Source organism: Acinonyx jubatus, chromosome B4, assembly GCF_027475565.1.
Source record: "Acinonyx jubatus isolate Ajub_Pintada_27869175 chromosome B4, VMU_Ajub_asm_v1.0, whole genome shotgun sequence".
Taxonomy (NCBI): Eukaryota; Metazoa; Chordata; class Mammalia; order Carnivora; family Felidae; genus Acinonyx; species Acinonyx jubatus.
This window is the reverse complement of record NC_069387.1, coordinates 108,194,078-108,220,120: the sequence shown is the minus strand read 5'-3', so window position 1 is coordinate 108,220,120 and position 26,043 is coordinate 108,194,078. Positions and strand designations below refer to the sequence as shown.

Sequence of the window (26,043 nt, the reverse complement as noted above, 5' to 3'; positions counted from 1 at the left end):
CCTCCCTCCCTCTGTTTGTAACTATTTTTTCCCTTTCCCTTCCCCAATGGTCTTCTGTTAAGTTTTTCATGTTCCACATATGAGTGAAAACATATGGTATCTGTCTTTCTCTGCCTGACTTATTTTACTTAGCATAATACCCTCCAGTTCCATCCACGATGCTGCAACTGGCAGGATTTCATTTTTTCTCATTGCCAAGTAGTATTATTCTGGGTGATACATATTTTCTTGCTGCTGTGTATTATGCTTTTCTGAAATTGAATTTCATTTTACTATGATAGTTATGAAAGGATTTCCTTTTTTTCATTTTTATTATGATTTAAAATTTCTAAATAGTACTATTTCTTCTACTAAAGAAATGAGTAATTATTGTAATATTTTTAATACATAAGAAATCTTTTCTTTAGTGATTCTAAAATCTGTTTTGCTTTCAGCTATATTATCTTATCCTTCTAAAAAGTGGCTGGTACTTCACTAGGAAAAAATACACCAACTTGACTCAGTGTGTCTTTGTTTACATAGGAAATGGCCATTTTCAAGATTGCAGCTCTGCAAAAAGTTATAGATAATAGTGTTTCTTTGTCTGAGCTAGAATTGGCCAATAAACAGTACAATGAACTGACTGCAAAATACAGGGACATCTTGCAAAAAGATAATATGCTTGTTCAAAGAACAAATAACTTGGAACACTTAGAGGTAAGTGTATATAGTCCTTGAACCTTGTAATATTAGCTATTCCTCTTGGGTGCTATCTGTAGGTGCGGAGTGACTTCATCCTTCCATCCTCCTTAGTCCACTTGCAGAATTTTATTGAATCAAGCTGCTTAACACCAGGCACTTAAAAAAGAAACAGAAGCATGAACCAGACAGGTTACAGATGATTGTAACCGAAAGAGGAGGCATCATTAAGTACCCATCCTTCTCTCTTCCCCCTGATCCCAGTGCAACTTATTTTCTTGTACCCCTTGGTTTATGTTTCTTGGGATGGATATAGCCGAGAATGACTCTTCCTGATCCTGGATGAGCTCTGGAAATCCCCATCCTTTCTAACTGTACAGATAAGAAAAATAGGATGAAGTATCACATATTCATTCAAACAGTCTGTGGATATGGCCCAGAACCCTTGTCGTCCTCTTCTAGCCACTTGACCTCCATACCTTTAACGCAAGCAAAACCATCTCCTGATTTGTTCATCTTCCTCTTCAGAAATAGGGGCTTGTGTCTTTTGACATCTTCTCTTTTGTGATCTTCTCCTAGGAGTGGAATGAGGTCTGATTTTGTTAGCTTCATAGATTTTACTTGCTTAGAGGGACACATTCAATAAAACACCCAAATGTTATTTTGAATAGCTGTGAATGACTCCTATAAAAATATCTGAGTGATTTATTAATACTAACTAGCAATAATCATGATCAGTTTACTTTTTACTGTTTTGCCAAAGGAAGAGGATTATGTTAATTTTTGTAGAAAATTTTGAATATTTAGGTATAGTAATAATTTATTTTATTTTTCCCCATTTTTCATGTCCTTTGCACTCTTCCTCTGTATGATTTTAGAATCCATGTAAGAAAAAAAAAAACAAGAAAATCCATGTAAGAAATATATTATGTAGATAACAGCAATGAGTAATTTTTAACTTATCTATTTTTCCAAAGAATATTTTTCATCTTTCCTTAAAATTAAAAAAAAAAAATGCATTTGTGTTATATTCTTTCCCGCATCTCGATTATAATTCTGAGTATATTTGTATCCCTATTGACAATGTGTCAGTTTTATTCTTCATTATGTGTATTGTGGTAGCCCTTACTCTATCCCTATCTCCTGTGTAACCCCCTTCTTACTTCCACCACAATGGTCATTCTAAACATGAATCTGACCTCGGGACAACGCCTTTGCTTCACACCTATCAATCACTGTCAGCCACTTAAAGAATAAAAGCCAAATTCCTTTTGTGATTAGCCCCCACTTACCTCATGTCATCTCCTATGGTGCTCTAAGTACTTTTACAATTTGTTTTTGAAATTGAACTACCAGTTTGCTGGGACAGTGTTTTTTCTCATATATATATTCTTATGTACCTGCTGTTTCCTTGTCTCGAAAGCCCTCCCAAGGCTCTCCACTTATGTGCTCAGTGAATTTCTATTCATGTTTAAAACTTTGTTCAGGGGCACCTGGGTGGCTCAGTCGGTTAAGCATCTGACTTCGGCTTAGGTCATGATATCTCAGTTCGTGAGTTTGAGCCCCACATTGGGCTCTGTGCTGATAGCTCGGAGCCTGGCGCCTGCTTTGGATTCTGTGTCTCTTCCTCTCTCTGCCTCTCCCATAATAAATAATATAAATAAACATTAAAAATGTTATATATAACAAATAAACGTTAAATAATAGATAATAAACATTAAAATAATAAACTCAATAATAAATAAACATTAAAAAAAGAAAAACCTTTGTTGAGACACTATCTTTTTTTCTGAAGCATCTTTCTTTATAGAACAAAGTCTCGCTGTCTGTATTCTCTATCTTGTACCTGTTTCTGCTATTTATATCACATCATACTAAGAGTGTTTGTATGTCTCCATCCCCTACTGGAATATATTCTTGATATCAGGAATTCTATTTAATTCACTTTTATGTGTTTAGTACTTCCTCTTTGGCACACAGAACTAATAAATGTTGACCTTGAGAGAGTTATTAATGGTGTAGAGCCATGGTGCAAAGGTCATCAGATGTGGTGATTAGGAAATTGTTGATGTCTTTCAAGAGTAAAGTTCCTTTTTTCTTTTTTTTAAATTTATTTATTTTGAGAGAGCGAGAGCAGGGGAGGGGCTGAGAGAGAGCAAGAGAGAGAGAAGCCCAACCAGACTTCATGCTCAGTGAAGAGCCCAATGCAGAGTTCAGTCTCACAATTGTCAGATATGACCTGAGCTGAAATCAAGAGTTGACCACTTAACTGACTGAGCCAACCAGGAGCCCCAAGGGTAGACTTTATTGAGAGTAAAAGTGGTAAAAATCAATTTTCAGAATATAAAGAGAGTGGATGATAAGAAAATGCAAAAACTGAATGGGTGGGTGATAAGGCAACAGAAAAACTAGAAATCTGGTGATAGAAGTAAAAAGAAATTAGATACAGGTTGAAGTAGGATCAAGAGAAGGATTTATTTTATCAACTGTTTTTTTTTCTTTTTTTTTTTAAACAGGCCAATGAAGTTTGAGGGTAGAGGGAAAGAAAATTTAGAGCAAATAGGGAGAGGTCAATTGAAGATTCTAGAGGTGGGTGGTAAAAGTGTGGGTGCAGGGCACCCCACCGAGGGCAGGGGAATAAGAATGGCATCTGGAGCAAGACCAGAGTTCTTGAAAGTCTGGAAGTAAGAGGGAAAAAAAGGTAGAAAGATGTTAAAACCTCTAAGCCCTCTTTTTTTCCCCCTATGTATTTATAGTATCTAGAACGGGGTTGTAATTGTGCACATTACCAGAAAGTCACATTGTATTCCCTTATCTTCCTTTCTTTTTTATCATAACGTCCCCTTAAAAAAAAATAAATAAATAAAACCTCATTATCCTGTTATTCTTCATAATATGTATTATGTAACATTGTATTATGTTTTGGCTTCTTTTCCAACTACCCCCTGCCCAACACAAGTTCTAGGACAGAATTTCTTTATCATTCAAGGGCTTAGAATACCTGGCATATAGTTAGTATTCTGTTTGTTAAAACAAAGAGTAAATGAGCATATTAAATTTATGTGCCAACTCCTACATTTTTGTGTCCAGTCTGCCTTTTCGGTACTGTAATGGGATTATCTATTTTACAACTCCTGTTTCAAGGGGATCTCAAATTTAACATCCAGAATGTCTGTTTCTCTCATAGTTGTTTCCGTTTCAATAGGTGCTGCTGTTACCTACTCCATGAAGGCAGATACCTTAGAGTTACTTTCTGTCATTCCTTTCCCCTGTCATTTTTATTTCCCAAATGTAATTCATTCATATGTGTGTCCTCTTTTCTCCATCTTCACTGCTATGACCCTACTCATCAGGATTTTATATTTTCTTAATTTTGATTTCTCTGCTTACCCCTTTATTTATTCTCCACATTGCATTCAGAATGGTTGTTTAAAACGTCCTCCTTAAAGAAGCACCTGGGTGGCTCAGTCAGCTAAGCATCCGACTTCAGCTCAGGTCATTATCTCGCAGTTCGTAAGTTCCAGCCCTGCTTTGGGCTCTGCTGACAGCTCAGAGTCTGGAGCCTGCTTTGGATTCTGTCTCTCCCCCTCTGCCCCTCCCCTGCTCATGCTCAGTCTCTTTCTCAAAAATAAATAAACATTAAATTTAAAAAAAAACAAAACAAAAATACTTCCTCCTTAAGATGTTTAAATGATTTCCTATTATATATTAAGTTAAATTCTAGTTCCTTATCTTGACATACCATGCCTTGCCTGGTATGACCCCCTATTATCTCACTCCCAAGTTTATCTTATACCACTCGTCGCTGTTATTTTTGCTGTCTGTGCTTAAGTCCTCTAATGCCCCAAACTCAGTCCTCCATCAGACCATCAGGGTTTATCAGCACATAGCTCTTCTCTCTGGCTGGCTTCTTGTCAACACTGGCTCCTTAAGCCCTTGGGTGGCTCAGGTGGGTAAGTGTCCAGCTCTTGATTTTGGCTCAGGTCATGATCTCACGGTACATGGGTTTGAGCCCCACATGGGACTCTGCACCGACATTGTGGAGCCTGCTTGGGATTCTCTCTCTCCTTCTCTCTCTGCCCCTCTCATGCTTTTGCTCTGTCTCTCAAAATAAATACATAAACTTAAAAAAAAAAGACTGGCTCCTTTTCATACCTTAGCTTTTGACGTAAATACCACCTCCTCAGTAGTTAATACCTTCTTTAACCTTTCTATCTTGATATGGTTCCTTTTATTTTGCTCTGGATCCATACTCTGTTTCTTTCTAGATCTTTACATTCTTAGAGTTTTTGGTTTGCTTACCTGTTCACTGTCTTCTGCCTTCCATACCCTCCCCAACTCCTGCTACACACAGATACCCACAGATGCTAAATGGTGAGGCCTGTGAAGGCCAGTATTTTGTCTGTTTCTTTTCACCGTGGACATGAAGTACAGCACCTGAAATGATGGTGTGCTAGTGATGCTCAGTAACTGTGTGAGAAACTCTAAGCATTCCAGCTTGGCCAAAGTGAACATAGCAGAAGCTAATATTCGGAAGTCACATATTGGATATATAAGATTTTGATTATTTTAACATACTTTCTTTATATATGTGTGTGTGTATATACGTGTGTTTGTATATGTATGTGTGTATATATTACATGTAGGGGAGCTCCTAATTTTGTTTAAAAAAAACTGGATTGTGAGTTTTAGGAGATATTATATAAGGTTAAGTCAATATCACATATCATATTAGTCTGAATTATAATGTAGTTTCTCAGTGATGTTTCTGTTTTATTGAGTGTGAAAATGCATCCCTGAAAGAACAAGTGGAGTCTATAAATAAAGAACTGGAGATTACCAAGGAAAAACTTTACACTGTTGAACAAGCCTGGGAACAAGAAACTAAATTAGGTAAGTATGATGACTCTGATAATGTAAAATGATGAAGATCTAATAGTGAATACGTTATTCATTTATAGTTCCTTTTCTATATCAGATGAAAAGGAAGTATTTTGATAAAAATGAACTCTGCCTAACAGTTTAATTTAGCAGACAGTTGATGAATAGTATCTTATGCTAATCTCTACCAAAATTTGGTTTTTAGTTAGTAGATGAGATTAGTTCCTAGTTGAATCATATATGTTAAAAAATTATGACAGAGCATTAACTATTTTGAACCATTTAACCATAAAGACTGGTGATAATCTTAAATACCTATATTTTAGTGGTAGTATTTAGAAGTTTTCCACTGCATGTAATATGTGTAAAGTTATATTAGGAATGTACCACTTAATACATCTAAATTAAAAGGTCACCATAAAACATCAAAATAATTTTGAAAAGAGTTTACATTGCCTATAGTTTTACTATTATTATTTTTTTGTATTCCCTTATACATGTTTACATGAGCACTGGGTGTTGTATAAAAGTGTAGAATCACTATACTGTACACCCAAAACTAATATTACACTGTATGTTAACTAACTGGAATTTAAATAAAAACTTAATAAAATAAATAAAATGTAAATGACTCTAATAGTAAACATACATATACTTTAAATTATAATGAACATTATATAATGTATTCATTTAGTAGATATTAATATATTTGCTTTATTCATCATTCTTACACATACAAATATCCATGTAATATCTTACTGTTTGAGTGATTAAATCACGAGGCCTTCTTATTTTTGCTGTTGTTTATGGTTCTCAATGAACATCTTCATGTATATCTAACAGATATTATGACAGATATTAAAATCTTTGTGGGTCCTGCTAGGATTTGCCTTATTCATTTTTCAAATGGTTTTCCATATTCATTTTTTAAATGGTTATCTTAGTTTATGATGTTTAAATAATTTTATCTTACTAGCATTGTGCTTTATAATTTTCAAATAAATTTGCTCCTTTGGATAAAGTGTTTTTGTATGTTTGTTTTCTAGATCTTAGAGCTCTAATGTTATTCAAGGTTTCTGTTACAAAATAGAGCTGTTTATTAAATTGGTAACTGGAACATGTAGTAGTTTAATGAAGCCTAACATTGGGCCTAATATTATCTAAAATAAGCTATTTTTAGAAATGTGATTTTTAATTCTTTAAGAAATTAAAACTGAATTGACTTCCATGTAACTGCTACCTGAAAGAAGGTACCATTTAAGCTAAAATATAAAAAAAAGAGTATTACATACAATTGTAGTAAGTTCTCTGTTCATTTTACTCTGTCTTTTTTTTTTTTTAATTTTTTTTTTCAACGTTTTTTGTTTATTTTTGGGATAGAGTGAGACAGAGCATGAACGGGGGAGGGGCAGAGAAAGAGGGAGACACAGAATCGGAAACAGGCTCCAGGCTCCGAGCCATCAGCCCAGAGCCTGTCGCGGGGCTCGAACTCACGACCGCGAGATCGTGACCTGGCTGAAGTCGGACGCTTAACCGACTGCGCCACCCAGGCGCCCCACTCTGTCTCTCTTAAATAAGTTCTGGATTCCCTGTAGAAATTCCTAAATTTCTATAAGGACTAACTTTTATTATCATTTGACTGATGAAGAATATAAGTTCCCAAGAGATTAAATGGGATAGGCAGTTTCTAAACAGTAAGTAACAGAGCTAAGACTGGAATCTAGGTCTCTCATAATTCATAAGGCTCGTGTGTTTTCTGTGGAACCATATTATTGCATCCTTGTATACAGCGTCCAGGGGTGCCTAGGTAGCTCAGTCAGTTAAGCGTCTGACTTCAGCTCGGGTTATAATCTCATAGTTTGTGAGTTTGAGCCTGCATCAGTCTCTGTGCTGACAGCTCAGAACCCGGAGCCTGCTTTGGATTCTGTGTCTCCCTCTCTGTCTGCCCCTCCCCTGCTTGCACTCCGTTTCTCTCTCTCCCTCTCTGTCAAAAATAAATAAACGTTTAAAAATTAAAAAAAAAAGTTTCTAAAATATTTGGCATCTAATTTTGATAACAGCTTGTGATTGACTTAGTATTGTTGCATATAGGAAATGAATCAAACATGGATAAGGCAAAGAAATCAATAACCAACAGTGAAATTGTTTCCATTTCAAAAAAAATTACTATGCTGGAGATGAAAGAATTAAATGAAAGGCAGCGGGCTGAACATTCTCAAAAAATGTATGAACACGCAAGGACTTCATTAAAGCAAATGGAAGAACGTAATTTTGAATTGGAAACCAAATTTGCTGAGGTTTGATACAATTTTTATTATGCATTTGGCATAAAGGATTAGTCATGTTAGACATTTTATATTGTAAGAGATTTTTTTGTATTTCTGAAGTAATGTTAATATAGTGTTGTGTTTCATAAAAGATGTGTTTTAAATCTGAAACGTTTAAAAAGAAGACAGGTATTTCTGTGAATGAGTTCTTATTTTTCATCAGCATTACATTATTAGATTTAATGTAAAAAGATATTATTTGCTTAGTAATGATAATTGCCTTCCACTACCATCCATTCATTTAACAAATATTTATTGAGTGCCTGTTACATGCCAGACGCTGTATGGGGGCTAGTTTTATCACAGGAAATAAAATAGGCAGTACTCTCTGCTCTTGGGACTTTACATTTTAGTAGTAAGTTTTAGACTTTTTTGCTACGCTCAGAAATATTAAAGTGGTTGGCAATTAAAACAGTTTGCAAACATTCAACAATTAATGATGAAGCGGCACGTTTATAATGTTTACCTTGAGAATTAGTATACTTTCAAAACATATTTGTCATTTTGTTTATTTTAACTCAGTCACTAAGTATATGTTAAGATTTTATTAACTCATTTATGTTTATTTATAGATGATATAATTGAAGTCAAGCATAATGAGTATAACTACGTTTCAAACAAATGTTAAAAAAACAGATTCAAATATTAGACTATGAGTTGTCTAATATAAATGACTTTTGGTGGGTTGGCATATAACCTGAGTTCTTATAATCTGTTCCTGACTCTCTTTACCCTCTTCAATCTATTCTTAATATTTCACACTCAATTCATTATCCAGACTAATGCTAAGTAAAGAGAACTGTGGTAATATCTAAGTTGAGAAGAAAATCTCACCAAAAACTAATATATCTGAACATTTTTGTTGTTTTTCTTAGCTTACCAAAATCAATTTGGAAGCACAGAAGGTGGAACAGATGTTAAGAGATGAACTAGCTGATAGTGTGAGCAAGACAGTAAGTGATGCTGATAGGCAACGGATTCTAGAATTAGAGAAGAATGAAATGGAACTAAAAGTTGAAGTGTCAAAGTAAGTGCATGAAAACTTTTTAGTCATTAGGTGCATCTACTCTAATTGATTTTTAAGAAACCTAATTACAGTGGTTCGGGGTAATATTCTTAGTGGAATTGATACTGGTTGTTTTTATTTTTGTTTTTTTGTAAGAATAAGGTTAAATACTAACAAGATTAGTTTTTAACAGGCATGAATAATAATACTGAAGAGGAAATAACTTTTCAAGATTCATGTTTTTCAGAGTCCTGGAATAGTATTGCAGAAAGCACTGAATTTGGAATCAAGACCCTATGCAGTCGAGTTCTTCCACATACTAATATTTTTTTGGAGGGAAGTGGGGTGGTCATTCAACTTATTTAAATTTAAGTTTCTTATATCTGATAAAAAGTTAGTATCCAGAATATATAAAGAAATTATACAACTCAACCCCCAAAAAACAAATAATCTGATTAAAAATGGGTAGAAGAAATGAACAGACATTTCTATAAAGAAGATATCTAGATGGCCAATGGACACATGAAAAGATGCTCTCAGCATCAAGGGAAATGCAAATCAAAACTGCAATGAAAAAACACCTCACACCTGTCAGAATACTAAAATCAAGCCATAAAAAACAAGTATTGGCAAGGATGTAGAGAAAAAAGAACCCTCTTGCACTGTTGTTGGGAATGCAAATGGTGCAACCACTGGAAAACAGTATGGTTGTTCCTCAAAAAGTTAAAAATAGAACTACCCTAAATACTACTAGGTATTGACCCCCCAAAACAAAAACACTAATTCAAAGGATACCTGCACCTCCATGTTTGTAGCAGCATTATTTACAATAGCCTAATTATGGAAGCAGCCCAAGTGTCCATGATAGATGAATGGATAAAGAAGTGGTGTGTATATGTAGGTATATGTATATATATAAAGGAATATTATTCTGCCATAAAAAAGAATGAAATTTTGCCATTTACAACGACATGGATGGAGCTAGAGAATACAATGCTAAGTGAAATAAATCAGTCAGAAAAAGACAAATACCATATGACTTCACTCATATGTGAAATTTAAGAAACAAAGCAAAGGGAAAAAAAAGAGAGAGGAAGAGACACAAACCAAAAAACAGACTCTTAACTATAGGGAACAAACTGATGGTTATCAGAGGAGAGGTGGGTAGGGGGATGGGTTAATTAGGTGATGGGGATTAAGGAACGCATTTGTCAGGAAGAGCCCTGGGTGACGTATGGAATTATTGAATCACTATATTGTACACCTGAAACTAGTATTAACACTGTATTTTAACTATACTGAAATAAAACAACATAACATAAATGTAAATAAAATAAATATATTAAGAAATTGCTATAGTCACCCCAACTTTAAGCAACCACTACCCTGATCAGTCAGCGTCATTAGGGAAGACCCTCCACCAGCAAAAAGATTATGGATAGCTGAAAGCTCAGATAGATAGATGATGGTTAGCATTTTTTAGCAATAAGATAATTTTTAATTAAAAAAAAATAAAGGGGTGCCTGGGTGGCTCATTCCAGTAAGCATCTGGCTCTTGGTTTCGGCTCAGGTCATGATCTCATGGTTTGTGAGTTCGAGCCCCGCATCCAGCTCGGTGCTGACCTCATGGAACCTGCTTGGGATTCTCTCTCTCTGCCCCTCACCCCTTCTCCCCATTTCTCTCTCACTCTCTGAAAATAAATAAACTTAAAAAAAATAATGAAATAAACTTGTTTTTTTCTCCTTTTTAAGGGAGCACTAGTATCTCTTCTACTTGTTTCATAAGATTGCTGTAAAATGAAAAATTCAGATTTTGATTCAGTTTACAGTTTTTGAGTACTATATACTGTGCTAGGTATTAAACATGTATTAACTCGTATAATTACATTTAATAACCTTAAAGTAACATTGTGATTTTTATTTTACATGTGGAAATAGTTTATTCACTTGGAACACAAAATATATCTAAGGAGTAAATATTGTGTGTGAGGTAGATGCTATGTACTCATTCTCATGGGTGATTTTGTGTTACTTCAGTAGAAACGTAATAGGAGCCGTAACATAAGTTGATCTGTCAACCACAAAATAATTTGTAAAAATGGTTTTATGATTAGCGTATTATAAAGTAATACCCATTTTTTTGGAGTATTGATAGTCCTTTGAGAATGTCCATCATTTTCAGCCCATTTCACTATGAAGGACTCCATTTTGTATTCTTCCTCTTACCTCATAGACCTCACCTTTTGAGATAATTTAATTTATAATTATGCATTTTATCATATTTTAATTTTTAAAACTTATATAACTGGTAATGAGCATTTATAATCAATATAAGGGAACCTTATTTATATGTCACAGTGCACTAAAATTATTCTAGCCCAAAGTAAAATAAATTTTTGCTTTACCTGTGTGATCATATAATAGTCTTGGAGAAAATTTAATAATTTACCATCAAGCTTCTCCCATTTTTTGTAATTGTAGTAAGCATATAATCTTTCTTTTTTTCATTTCTGATAGTTTGTAAGTTTAAAGCATATATTAATCCACCTAGGGAACCTAGGAATCTTAAATTTCTGTATCCTTAACTGTACAATTATGTCAAATAAACCTACCTTAAACCTTATTCTAGCTCTTTGAAACTAGGGTAATAAGTATCTTATGAAAAAAGTATGGGAGACTAGTCCTATGGCCATATGCATTTGGAAATTGCTGTATAGATAGATAATTTTTTACTTTGGAGGTTTTCAACATTTCACACAATACTATGTATTACAAATTTTCAACGGGGAGGGATGTTGGGAATGGAGTTTTTTTGACAGAACTCTCATGGAATTATTTCATTAAATGGTTTAGGAAATTTTGCTTTAGTATGTCACACCAAGAAGAGATGCTGGAAATTAGTGGCTTTTCCAAGAATCTAGAAATCTGAAATACTAGTATTTACTTAGAAAATGGACTTAAGGGGCGCCTGGGTGGCTCAGTCGGTTGAGTGTCCGACTTTAGCTCAGGTCACGATCTCGCGGTCCATGAGTTCGAGCCCCTAGTCAGGCTCTGGGCTGATGGCTCAGAACCTGGAGCCTGCTTCCGATTCTGTGTCTCCCTCTCTCTCTGCCCCTCCCCTGTTCATGCTCTGTCTCTCTCTGTCTCAAAAATAAATAAATGTTAAAAAAAAAAAAAATTTTTTTTAAATAAAAAAAAAAGAAAATGGACTTAATTGTTCCTGAAGTATTTTTTCATTTCCTAGACTGAGAGAGATTTCTGATATTGCCAAAAGACAAGTTGAAATTTTGAATGCACAACAACAGTCCAGGGAAAAAGAAGTAGAATCTGTCAGAATGCAACTGTTAGACTATCAGGTAAGTACAGTATTGGCTCTTGTAAGTGGATTTTTTTCTTTTTCCTAAATCCACATTAGATATTGGATAATTTTATGGTTTTAATTAGAGGCTGTATCAAATGGAAGCTCCTGTACGTGTTCATTGTAACCTGATTAGAAAACTCTTTAATTTGAAATATCTTTCATGATACAGAAAACATTTACATACCTACAGGTACATTGTGCTGGCCGCTAATTAAAGTTAAGGTTTGAGGAGAAAGTCTTTCAGAACTGTATTTTCTCTTGTATTAATATGTAGCTTTTTACATATTCTCCCATTATAAATTTTTTAAGATTAAAAAAATTGTCAACATTAGTGTTGTCCCAGCATTGTTATTTACATATGGAAGTTTAAAAAAAAAAAAACAAAACAGTAATATGCCAACTGTTATTTAGTTGGATACTAGATTTAGATTTTAAGTATGTTTGATTCTGGGGTTTTTTCTTTGACAAGGTTTTGGTAATCTGTATTAAAGCCAGGCTAGATTTTTATAGGATCTCATATAGCATACTTTTTTAAATTTTATGTAGTAGGTTGTGGTTTTAAATCCATGAAAAGTGTCATTAGAAAAACTTGAAACTTCTAAATATATGCTCTTTATATCAGGCACAGTCTGATGAAAAGGCACTAATTGCCAAGTTGCATCAACATGTCGTCTCTCTTCAAATCAGTGAGGCTACTGCGCTTGGTAAGTTGGAATCAGTTACATCTAAACTGCAGAAAATGGAGGCCTGTAATTTGCGCTTAGAGCAGAAACTTGATGAAAAGGAACAGGCTCTCTATTATGCCCGTCTGGAGGGGAGAAACAGAGCAAAACATCTGCGCCAAACAATTCAGTCTCTCCGACGACAGTTTAGTGGAGCTTTACCCTTGGCACAGCAGGAAAAGTTCTCTAAAACGATGATTCAATTACAAAACGACAAACTTAAGATAATGCAAGAAATGAAAACTTCTCAACAAGAGCATAGAAATATGGAGAACAAAGCAATGGAAATGGAATTAAAGTTAAAGGGGCTGGAAGAGTTAATAAGCACTTTAAAGGATGCCAGGGGAGCCCAAAAGGTAAAACATTGGTTTTTGGTTCAGTATTTCCAAAAGAGTTACAAAGTAGTTTTAAGTTTTTAATAAATAGCTATCTGAAAAAAGTTTTGTATAAGACAAAAATTCCACTTACGTTATTCATTTAGGTTTTATAAGTTAAGACTTGGCTATTTGAATGTCTAATTGTAAAAATAAAATGAGACTCTTCTAAACTGATTTTGGTAGAAATGCTTAGATTGTATACTATCAAAGAACTTTAAACATTCTAGAAAAGTTTATATATATTAGCTAAATACTAATTTTAGTTATTCATAAACATTATAGTGGTTATCAGTTGAATTCTACCCTTCATAATTATTATCTGTTTAAAATTATTTACAGGTAGTAGGCCCACATTTACTTTTTAATATAATTTTGTTTTTACCTTCATTTGGTATGCATTAAATGAAAAGTAATTACCTTGCTACTTAATTTTAATCTCTAGGTTAGAAGTATTTAGGATTTCCATTTTTGAAAGTAAAACCAATGTTTCAATTACATATATGAAAATAATAAATGAAAGTGTTAGTATTATCCATTCGCACATAATTTGAAGAATGTTTTATGTTAAGATGGCACATATTTTTATAAAAGTCTATGAAAATTCTAAATAAACTTTGCTGTGTGGCTGAACCAAGAATAATTTTTATCTCAAAGAATATGTATTAATTTCAATGAAAATTATTAGGATCAGTGGAGAAATAATTATATGGACAGTGTTTACATTTGTACATGTAATTTATAAATGTTTAGGTAATCAGTTGGCATATGAAAATAGAAGAACTACGTCTTCAAGAGCTTAAACTAAATAGAGAATTAGTCAAGGATAAAGAAGAGATAAAATATTTGAATAATATAATTTCTGAATATGAGCATACAATCAGCAGTCTGGAGGAAGAAATTGTGCAGCAAAACAAGGTTTCATTTTATATTTATTTTGTGGTCTTGTTGCTAAGATACTAAACATAAGAATATTGTATGAGTGATTCCATTATTCTTTTTTTTTTTTTTAAGTTTATTTATTATGAGAGAGAATGTGTGCGGTATGCATGTGTGCGAGCTGGGGAAGGGGAGAGAGAGAGAGAATCCCAAGCAGACTCCGGGCTATTAACCCAGAGCCTGATATGGGACTCCATTTTGTGAACCTTGAGATCATGACCTGAGCCGAAACCAAGGGTCAGATGCTTAACCGACAGAACCACCCAGGCACCCATGCATTATACTCTTAATTGATTGTAGCTCTCATTATTATTGTTATAACATATTCGTTGTCTTATTTTTGTTAATACTTATTTATTTATTTTGAGAGAGAAAGTGAGCAAGCATGAGCGGGGGAGGGGCAGAGAGAGGGAGAGAGAGAATCCCAAGCAGACTCCAGGGGGCTGTCAGCGCAGAGCCTGGCGCAGAGTTTGATCTCACATGAGGTCATGACTTGAATGGAAATCAAGAGTTGGATGCTTAACCCACTTAGCCAGCCACGTGCCCCTGTTTCTTATTTTCTAAGGCATTCAAAAATTTGTATTTATTTACTTATGTTGTAATAGTAGTTTTAAACTTAAAAGAAATAATACATAAATTTATTTGATAATTAATTTTTATTTTGACATTAGTTATGTGACTCTTCACAGTTACGAGTCTCTACTGGCTCTCATTGATGGAGTAGGAGAAGGCAGCTTGGTGTAGAATAAAACACATATACTTTAAAGGCAGACAAAATTCCCTAAGCTTATGCTTGCTTGCCTCAAAATTTGTTGTTCCCTCCACTTAAAGTGTTCTTAGCCCAGATCCTTGTATTGTTTATGCTTTCATTGCTTCTGGGTCTTAGCTCCAATGTCTTACCTCATCAGTGAGGCCTTCATTAGCCACCCAGTATACAACAGTAAATTCTACCATCAAGATTCCCTAACTAGGGATTATCTAAGTTCATTTTTCTCCAGCACTCATCATCCTCTAACATATTACATGCATATTTATTTATTGCCTAGAATAGCGCTTAGCACATAGTTCATGTCATTAAATGTGATGGATGGATGCATGCATGGAGAGATTGAAATCCTGACGCCACATTTTCTATCTCTGTGATCTAAGGCAAGTTACTTATCTCTCTGAGTTTGCATCCTTTTTCCATAAAATGAGAATACAGTGACCCCAAAGGGTTGTTGTAAGGATTAAATAAGAACATGTATGTAAACTTTTTTGTCATATGCTTGGTGAATGTCTGTGTGTCTGATAGTTTCATGAAGAAAGGCAGATGGCCTGGGATCAAAGAGAAGTTGAGCTAGAACGTCAACTAGACATTTTTGACCATCAGCAAAATGAAATACTAAAAGCAGCACAAAAGGTATGAATGATTAACTCTGTTTGCTACTCTATAGCATGGCCTATAGTGTTAACTCACAGAAGTGGTTTTATTTATTTATTTATTTTTCAACGTTTTTTAATTTATTTTTGGGACAGAGAGAGACAGAGCATGAACGGGGGAGGGGCAGATAGAGAGGGAGACACAGAATCGGAAACAGGCTCCAGGCTCCGAGCCATCAGCCCAGAGCCTGACGCGGGGCTTGAACTCACGGACCGCGAGATCGTGACCTGGCTGAAGTCGGACGCTTAACCGACTGCGCCACCCAGGCGCCCCCAGAAGTGGTTTTAAAGTCCAATCAAATTTTATTGATATTGCCTTCTTTTATTTCAAATATAAGTGAGGTTTAACCATGTTTTGTCCTATAGTTGTAACAGTATTATTCTTAGTGATGTAACTGCTTTTTCTCAAAAATGCTATTTCTTAATAGTTTGAAGAGGCGACAGGATCATTGCCAGACCCTAGTTTGCCCCTTCCAAATCAACTTGAGATTGCTCTAAGAAAAATTAAGGAAAATGTTCGAATAATCCTAGAAACACGGGCAACTTGTAAATCACTAGAAGAGGTAATAAGAAGAATTTGCATTTTTATTAGTGTATTGGATATGTTTCTAGAATTTTCTAAATATTTTTTAACAGGGCTGAAGCATAGAATCATGAATCTGTTGCTGATTCTAATCTTCTTTTCTACTCTAGTATAATGTTCTTAATAAAGAGCATTATTTTAAGGAACACCAGATAGGGTTAATGTGAATCATTTCATCACTACTTGTCACTCACTGATGAGTAGTAGTAAACATGAAAGGAAACAAAAAGCATCGTGTAGTTTTATGAGCAATATATTACCTTTTCTCTATATGATCAAGAATTGTTTTCATACTTGTTTATTTTTATGTTTTATTTTGAAGTGCATGCTGTATGCTCTGAATCAGTTTCAGTTCATTCCTTTTATGGGTGGTTAAAAGGTTTGCAAGAGAGCTAGAAATTATTTCTTTTTTTTTTTTTTTTCAACGTTTACTTATTTTTGGGACAGAGAGAGACAGAGCATGAACGGGGGAGGGGCAGAGAGAGAGGGAGACACAGAATCGGAAACAGGCTCCAGGCTCTGAGCCATCAGCCCAAAGCCCAACGCGGGGCTCGAACTCACGGACCGCGAGATCGTGACCTGGCTGAAGTCGGACGCTTAACCGACTGTGCCACCCAGGCGCCCCAGAAATTATTTCTTTAATCTGGGTCTTAAATTTGATTAGTATGTGATCAAATCTCTTTATTACATCATACAGAAAATATAAACTGAAGATGATTTTCATTTTGGTTTGCATCTAAACATAGTAATGGTAAATACATTTAAAAATTTTGTAAATAGTAAAAAAAAAATGTAAATAGTACATTTTTAATCAGTTGAAACTTAGTTTTTTTCAGTAATTGTAGGATTTGTCACTTATGCGAATTGCCACTGAGTTATTTGATTTAAAATATCTGCCTTAATCCTACAGAAGAGTAAACATTTTTCCTATTTTAATAAGGTACAGACTTTATAATGGTGATTCATTGACCTAGGCCACTAAAGTTTGAATTTTTTTATACTCAGCTGACTTTTATGGCTTACTTTTCTGGGGCTCTGATAGTTATTGGGCCAAACTAAAAGAAATGATTTATTACATTTCCTTTCTAAATCTACTACCACCACACACATTTCTAGTTCTAAAATTACAAGAGCTAAATAAAGTGAACAGTGAAGTTTATAACACATTATAATCTTATAAATAAATGTGCATGCAGACAAGTGTGCTGCCACATGGAAATATAAGAAATATAACCTTATTAATATCAGTATATCACTAATATAAGTATGATGTGAAAAATAAAGTGAAACTCCTTTTTTTTTGCTTATAATTAATCTGACCAAAATTCAGATGAAGCATTCTAAAATGAAAATGTATACTTTAATAATTTTATTATGATTTGATCATTGCAGAAGCTAAAAGAAAAAGAATCTGCTTTACGGTTAGCAGAGCAAAATATTCTGTCAAGGGACAAAGTCATCACTGAACTAAGGCTTCGATTGCCTGCCACTGCAGAACGTGAAAAGCTTATAGCCGAACTAGGCAGAAAAGAGGTAGAACCAAAATCACATCACACGCTGAAAATTGCTCAGCAGACCATTGCAAATATGCAGGCAAGGTTAAACCAAAAGGAAGAAGTGTTAAAGAAGTACCAACATCTTCTGGAAAAAGCAAGAGAGGTATGTTATTACATTATGCTTTGCTCTTTTCTTTATTATGTTTTTTTAGTCAAATACCAAATACTGTTCTTCCCTGAAGTGGTAGTTTGTTTCTTGTTTTCAAGTGATTCTATTTAGGAATTTTTACTTTCACATGATTGGATTAAAGCTCTGTCAGTAAACCTGGCAGTTTGTAAATGTGTATTTTTCTCTTATGACTGACTAAACCAGGACTAGCTGTCATGGTGAAACCGTTACGATTTTGAAAAATATCAATGGAGTTTATAGGTAAAGATTGAGGCAATAAGTTAGAATGAAATCTATCACACTAGTTAGCAGTCAGTGGAAATCTGATTTGCTAGAATGTTGATAGAAAAATCTATAACATTTAAAAAATTCTCTAGAAACAAGTTAAAAGATGATGGATACATATTATTCTAATATTAAGAATAAATTATGATTTAAGGCTGGATTTGCCAATATGAATATGTACCAGGGGAATAAATACTGGTGTAAATATATTTATATGTACGCCATACAGGTAATGTTCCTTCCCTATCTCATAGGGATTTTGGAAGATTAAAGGTAATAAGATATTTAAGATCTTTAGAATGTGAATTTATTTAATAGTTTATGACACAATTTTGATTTGCTATAAACAGGAGCAAAGAGAAATTGTTAAGAAACATGAAGAAGACCTTCATATTCTTCATCGTAAATTAGAACTACAGGCTGATAGTTCACTCAATAAATTCAAACAAACAGCTTGGGTAAGATTCTGGGAACTTTGTTCTATCCTTTTTTTTTTTTTTTCTTTTTTTTAATTTTTACTTATTTTGGTGGAGGCGAAGGGGCAGAGAGGGAGAGAGAGAATCCCAAGTAGGCTTCACACTGTCAGCACAGAGCCTGATGTAGGGTTGATCCCACGAACCATGAGATCATGACTGGAGCTGAAATCAAGAGTCAGATGCTTAACAGACTGAGCCACCCAGGCACCCCTGTTCTATTCTTTGTTGATTTTTGAGACCATATAATTGAAAATTTAGCTCTCATGATTTTTTTTTTTTTTTTGAGTAGAAGCCATCCTACCTGTGTTGGAATAATCACAGCTCTGATCATTTTTCTCCCTACATCCACGTCTTTAGTAGCTCACCACTGCCTACAAAATCATGTTTATATTTATTAGCCATGTACTCAAAGCCTTGCATGATCTGACTTCAGTCTTTCTTTTCAAGTTCTGTTCACCGTAAGTTTACCAATATCTAACTGCTTTTCATGTTCTGAATTCAATTAATACTTGCTTCCTTTGATCTTTGTCTTCTATATATGTGAACTGACCTAACTTTCATCTCCTAACATGGAAATCTTACCATTCTTTTTTTTTTTTTTTTAAGTTTACTTATTTTGAGAGAGAGAGAGAGAGAGAGAGAGAGAACAAACATGAGTAGGGGAGGGGTGAAGAGGCAGAGACAGCAAATCCCAGGCAGGCTCTGCACTGTCAGTGTGTGTCTGATGCGGGGCTCAAACTCACACGTGTGAAGTCACGACCTGAGCTGAACATATCTTAGCTTTCTTAAGCCTTAGCTAATGAATTCAATCAACATTTATTGATCATCCACTACATGTGGATGCTTTGCTCAATATTGGGACCACAAAGAATAAGATCTGTATTTCTTGTCTTCATAGGCTAGTAAATCATTAAATTTAAATTAGAAATCATATTTTGATCATTTGAGGAACCAAATTAAAATTATGGAATAGGTATGGCATTGGGTTGTACATGCTCATGGCTAATTTATTCATATTTCCTAGGATTTAATAAAACAGTCCCCTACTCCAGTTCCTACCAACAAGCATTTTATTCGTCTGGCTGAGATGGAACAGACAGTAGCAGAACAAGATGATTCTCTCTCCTCACTTTTAGCCAAACTAAAAGAAGTATCTCAAGATTTAGAGAGACAAAAAGAAATCACTGAATTAAAAATCAAAGAATTTGAAAATACCAAATTGCGGTAAGTTTTAGGAATGTATTATAAAAACAGGCAAATGGTAATAATGATAGAAGGATAAATGTAAGCATTTGCTGTGTCATGCATGGTCTAAAACCTTTATGTGTATTATCTCATCTCATTTTATCCTCAGGACTATTATGACATAGATATTCTCTCCATTTTTCATATAGGGAACAAGGCCACAGGAATGCTGAGTAACATGCCTTAGGATGAGACAGAAAAGCCACGATTTGAATCTAGTTAATCTGGCCCAAGAGCCAACTCATGATTCTTGTTCTATACTCTCATTTTTAACTTCTTTAATTAAAGCATCCATTTAATCATCTATAAAATAGAAATGTCCTTTTCTCCTTCTATATGAAGGTCAAATGATACTGTGTGGAAGTAGTTTGAAAATTGTAAAGTAACATATAAATATGAAACTTTTGTTTACACACCTGTAACAGTTTCTAGCACATAACAGAGGTTCAATATTTGTTGAATGAAAAATTATTTTTTTTAATTAATCATAGTGATAGCATTCATTTGCTCTATTAGAGATTTTAAACATTGTTCAACCAGTTTATCAGAATATAGATTTTAGATCTAAAATAGATTTATAGTGTATTTTGTAATCATTGTAGAATGTTAGGAATGAGAGAGTGTCTGCATTGTGCGAATGGCAGCCTAGGTCCTTGGATTGCCCGTGAGAAGATTTACATGGGGATCAGTGCTCAGAATAAAAACATCCAGAAGGAAAGTAGCAAGCACAAAGCAGTTTATTAAAGCAAAAGTACACTCCAAGGTGGGAAAGGAGAGTGGGTAGGTTCCCTGAGGTGGAATAAGCCCCTAGGTTGTTTTGGAATTAGATAGTATTGGGTTTCTCTGGGCTGGGAGAAGCCCCATCATTTGGGAAACTCCTCCCACAGTTTGGGAGGGGGAGTCTGACCCTGTAATGTTTGCACCAGAACCTTCATGTGGCAGGTGGGTCGAGGAAGAGTAGAGGCAGGTAGGGGTGTCTATGCATTATAGTGAGTCTAAGGGTTACCCTGGGGCAGAGGTGGAATAGGAGAGTGCATGTTCTCTGCACCTGTGGCTCTTGATCTGTCAGGCCCAGGGTCTTGAAGCCACAAAGCCCACATGTTGAACTCTGGCTTATAATGTGTGCTTTTTTTTTTTTTTCTTGTGGTCCTTGCCTCCACTTCAGGCCTCTGTCATTCCCTTTCAAGGACTTGGGACTCTGCCTCAGGGTGTTCCTTCCACTGCTCTTGTCTAGCCTCTACCTAACAGCTGTCTCTGTGGACCTCAATTTCTCATCTGAAAAAATGAGAAAGTTGAACTACTTGACTTTATAATTCCATTCCAGCTCTGAAAGTCTTACAATTTTATATTCTTAACCTACTTATCCAAGATGTCTCTGACAATATTAACACTACTTTTGCTTTATTAAGAAGCTACCACTTTTAAGAAATTATTCTCTGAAAGAAAAAGAGAACCAGCAATAGTATTTGGTATCTTTTCAATCTCATTTCCCCCATTGCATTAAATTTTCTACATGAGATGTTATTTTTGGTAAGTTTCTGTCATGTTTTGGAGTATAAAGTTGCTTGTGCTTTTGAATCTAATTCCTGAGTGTAGAAAATAATCATCTTTTGAAATACCTTGTATATATATAAATTTTTGCCACATGAAATCCTTGAGTGGTTGTTTTGTACCTTACCATTGTCATTTTAGACTAAAACTGTACTTTTATTCTGTGTGCACATGGATATGTGTATTTTAATGTGTCTTAAGAAATTATAGACCTGTGTGTTTACTTTAGTAAGACCTCATATTTTCATAATTTGATGATTATTTGTAGTAACTTCAGTTTTTGTTACATCTTGCAGGAGACATAGTATTTAAAGTGCTATTTTGTTCCTTATATTGTCTAGAGGTACAAAATTACTTGATGCAGTTGTTGCCAAAAATAGTAAATAACTACAAGGAAAAGTCTATTTTATGTTAAGTTTAAGGGTTAAGTGGAACAAAGAATTGTTCTTGTTTTGATTTGAATTAAGACTTAGGTTGTAGGGATACTTAGGACCCAATATTTGCTCTTTACAAAATTCCTATCAATCAAAGTGTTAATTGCAGCAACCTCTCCATTAAATACATATGTTTGCTTATATTAGGCTCCAAGAAAACCATGCATATGAAGTGAAAAAAGTGAAAGCAGAAGTAGAGGATTTAAGGTGTCTTCTGGCCCAGTCACAAAAAGAGTCACAGAGTTTAAAATCTGAACTTCAGGCTCAAAAAGAAGCAAATTCAAGAGCTCCAACAACTACAATGAGAAATCTAGTAGAACGGCTAAAGAGCCAGTTAGCCTTGAAAGAGAAACAACAAAAAGTAAGTAACAACAGAGTATTGTCAATATTTAGGAAATATATGTGGTAATAGATTGCTTTTAGAGAAGACTTGTAAAAGATTATATATATAAATCTGTTGTACTAAAAAATATGAGCTTTGTCTTATGCTATTAAGTAGGATATTCGCCTTTTGGTGGGGTTTTAAAGTACAGATATAGCCCAGTTTCTTTTAATGTTGTCATCAGTTTGATTTGTGGGTTATCTGTAGGAAATAAGGGGAAATCTTAATCCCATTATTTTCTCTCCTTTTCTAACTGGGATTTTATGCTACTGAGGCTATTTTGAATAATATTTTGAGTGATTGAACAATTTTGGGGAGTATGAGGGAGATAATGACAGTGAGGAGGAAAGTTTAAAGAAGGAAGTCACAGAAATAGATTTTTGAGAAGCAGTTGGTCAGCGGATTGTCTGAGGTATTTTTAAAATCTATCTCAGGTTTGAGATACTCAATTGTTTTAGAAGGTACCACCGTATTTCTGTGCTAGCTTGTGAAATTTATTGGCAAATTTCAAGTCTCTTCTAATCCTATCATTTTACTTGTCTATATAAATTCCGTTAATTTCACTTGTACTAAGTAATTCAGATAAATATCTAAACTTGGATATTGAAGGGGGGCACCTGGGTGGCTCAGTCAGTTAAACATCCAACTTCAGCTCAGGTCATGATCTCATGGTTCGTGGGTTCAAGCCCCATGTTGGGCTTTGTGCTAATAGCTCAGAGCCTGGAGCTTGCTTCAGAATCTGTGTCTCCCTCTTTTTCTGCCTTTCCCCAACTCCTGCTCTGTCTCTCTCGCTCTCAAAAATAAACAAACACTAAAAAATAAATAAATAAATAACCAAACTTGGATATTGAAAACAAAACATACGGCTTTTATAGCACAAATGGCTTGATTTAATATTGGTTCTCAAAATTAGTGTCAAGATTTTGAACTCACACGCAGTTTGAAAAGAATTGAGTGCAATTATTATAGAAATTTCATTTGAAAAAGTTGGACTCTTTGTGAATTATGTTTGCATAAAGACATGGCATTTTATGAAAATAGTTAAAAGTGATGCATGTTAATTTTTTTGTATTATGCATTGTTTATATAAAATATTAATTCTAAAAAAGTGTGTATGTTATAATATTCAGGCACTTAGTCGAGCACTTTTGGAACTCCGGACAGAAATGACAGCAGCAGCTGAAGAACGTATTATTTCTGCAACTTCTCAGAAAGAGGCAAACCTCAATGTTCAACAAATGGTTGATCGACATACTAAAGAGCTAAAGGTGAATGTCAACACATTCATTAATATAACAAAATTCCTTATAATTACTATTAGAAGAGGATCTACTTTGATATATAGCAATTTTGATAATAGAGAATTTATTCTAGTGAATTACTGATAGATAGATAAACACACATTTTTGAGTAATAAGAATCTTCATTGTTCTCACACTGATGGTCATCTTGGAAATTAGCAAAAATAGACCATTATTAGCTACTTCTTCCTAATAGAATTAATGAAGATTTTACTTAGAATTTTTGTTTCTGTGTTGATGAGATATGTATGTAGATTTCCTTGTTTTATTTCTTTTGCTTCATCAAATTTTCTTAATTTTTACTAGTTCATAATATGAGTTAATTAGCTTTCCTTTTTTTCTCCCTGAAATAGTTTATGGAGATTATATAGTCCTTGACATTTAATCCATAGAGCTGTGTAACTCTGAAGGCTTTTTTGAAGTTAAATATGTATTTTTTTGGCTATGTATTTTATTGTTTTCAAACACGATAGAGCCTTAGATTTGGTGATTTAAGATAATTTTTACAAAACACATGTATTTCATAATGGTTTTTAAATTTCTTTACATAAAGTTTCATAGAGTATATTCTGCATAAAGTGAAAAATATAAAAATTGTGTTTTATTTTGTAATTTTGATTTACTCTGGACTTGTGTGTGCTCTTCACCACCATTAAATTGTGTAGGGACTGGATTTTACTTAGGTGTTTTTGTTTTGTTTTGTTTTGTTTTTAAGTTTATTTCTTTAGTAATCTCTCTACCTATCATGGGGCTCAAACTCACAACACTGAGGGGCACCTGGGTGGCTCAGTCAGTTAAGTGTCTGACTTCGGCTCAGGTCACGATCTCACAGTTCATGAGTTCAGGCCCCCGGTCAGGCTTGGTGCAACATCTCAGAGCCTGGAGCCTACTTCAGATTCTGTGTCTCCCTCCCTCTCTGCCCTCCCCTGCTTGCATTCGCTCTCTCTCAAAAATAAGTAAACAGTAAAAATTTTTTTAAAAAACCTCAGGACCAAGATCACCATCAAGAGTCACATGCTCTTCTGACTGAGCCAGCCAGGCATCCTTCTGTAGCTTTTTTGAATCTCTCATTGTACCTATCAAGATTATCAGTATAGTTGACAGTAAAAACCCATTAAGTAAATAAATATATAAACAGGAATACCCCTTTGTTGATTTCTTCCTCAATACCTCTTTGCCTGAAATGTCATCTTCTCTGAATGCTTAACAGTCTTAAAGTCCTTTTTCTTGAAGCCTTTTCTGACTTCTCCTGGACAGTGTATGTCTCTTCTAACTGTATTATAATAGTGCTAAATTTCTTGTTAGTGTTATTGGTAATAATTTTGACCTGTAGTAGTTTATCCAACAAAACCTACTAAGTACCAGTATTTTTATCGCTGTTACTGTATGGGACAGCTGGGGACTCCTATGTAGTGGGTGGCTTCAACATACTGTCAAGCACTGCAAGTTACCCTTTTATGTCCTGTCTTTACAAAGTGGGTTAGTACTACAAGTTAGAGATTTTGTTTTATACTGGCATTTTAAATGCCATGTACATTCATATGTCCTTGTTCCTTTAAATCAGTTCCACTGTAATAAAACCTTTGCTTATTTGATAAAATTTTGTTTCTGGGTGTTTGCTGAAGCTGAATTGCCTTAGACTGTTTCTTCATGTTTTGTTTTTCTCAAACATGAAGATAAAAAAATATATGTAGTTAGTGGGGTTTTTTTCCCTGCGACCTTAAAAATTCAGATTGAAACTTTACTTTTAGTAAGTTTTAATTTTATAAGCATTAACTAAACCTTTTTTAATAAGTGTTATTAAGAATAATTTGTTTCAATAAAAATTTAGATCCACTTTCTTTTTAATAAGTAATAGATGTATTATATTTTATTGTTGATACTTGATGAAGATTCATGAATTAAACCTCTCTTTGTTTTAGTCACAAATTGAAGACTTAAGTGAAAATCTTTTAAAATTGAAAGAAGCTCTTAAAACAAGTAAAAACAGAGAAAACTCATTGACTGATAATTTGAATGACTTAACCAATGAACTGCAAAAAAAACAAAAAGCTTATAATAAAATGCTTAGAGAGAAAGATGGAATTGATCAAGAGAATGATGAACTGAAAAGGCAAATTAAAAGACTGACCAGTGGATTACAGGTAATTTTATGTTTAATTGTGATAATGTCTTTTATTTAAAATATGTAGGTAGTAGTTTATTCCCACTTTTTAATTTCACCTATTTGCTGAAACAACTTTCAGATCACTTTGATTAATGTGGCTAATTCCTTCAGTGACCTCTGTTGTATTTGTTGTTTTAGAGTAGCCTATCTTTAAAATGCAGAAGCATCCATAGTGCGTCAGTAGTGCATTTAGAAAATGTGGTTAGCTATAGCCTCAAAAGTTTCTATAATTGGACTATTTATT

General features: G+C 34.2%; 1 protein-coding gene across 7 annotated transcripts in view; it reads left to right on the top strand.

Moving 5' to 3' along the window:
- Positions 1-26,043, top strand: part of CEP290 (centrosomal protein 290) — a 92,036-nt gene that overhangs the window by 38,609 nt on the left and 27,384 nt on the right. For 6 of the 7 annotated variants that reach the window (XR_008300380.1, XR_008300379.1, XM_053226568.1 and 3 more), the window contains 15 exons: positions 523-696; positions 5,460-5,571; positions 7,651-7,856; positions 8,762-8,913; positions 12,137-12,248; positions 12,876-13,331; positions 14,103-14,267; positions 15,583-15,690; positions 16,139-16,273; positions 17,686-17,952; positions 18,594-18,701; positions 19,744-19,943; positions 22,097-22,310; positions 23,462-23,599; positions 25,555-25,776. Coding sequence is in view for 5 of the 7 variants with exons in the window: in XM_053226568.1 (XP_053082543.1) it covers positions 523-696; positions 5,460-5,571; positions 7,651-7,856; positions 8,762-8,913; positions 12,137-12,248; positions 12,876-13,331; positions 14,103-14,267; positions 15,583-15,690; positions 16,139-16,273; positions 17,686-17,952; positions 18,594-18,701; positions 19,744-19,943; positions 22,097-22,310; positions 23,462-23,599; positions 25,555-25,776 (2,769 nt within the window). In the remaining 2 variants the exon portion in view is untranslated. The remainder of the gene's footprint in view (positions 1-522; positions 697-5,459; positions 5,572-7,650; positions 7,857-8,761; positions 8,914-12,136; positions 12,249-12,875; positions 13,332-14,102; positions 14,268-15,582; positions 15,691-16,138; positions 16,274-17,685; positions 17,953-18,593; positions 18,702-19,743; positions 19,944-22,096; positions 22,311-23,461; positions 23,600-25,554; positions 25,777-26,043) is intronic. The other variant, XM_053226570.1, reaches the window with a different exon arrangement.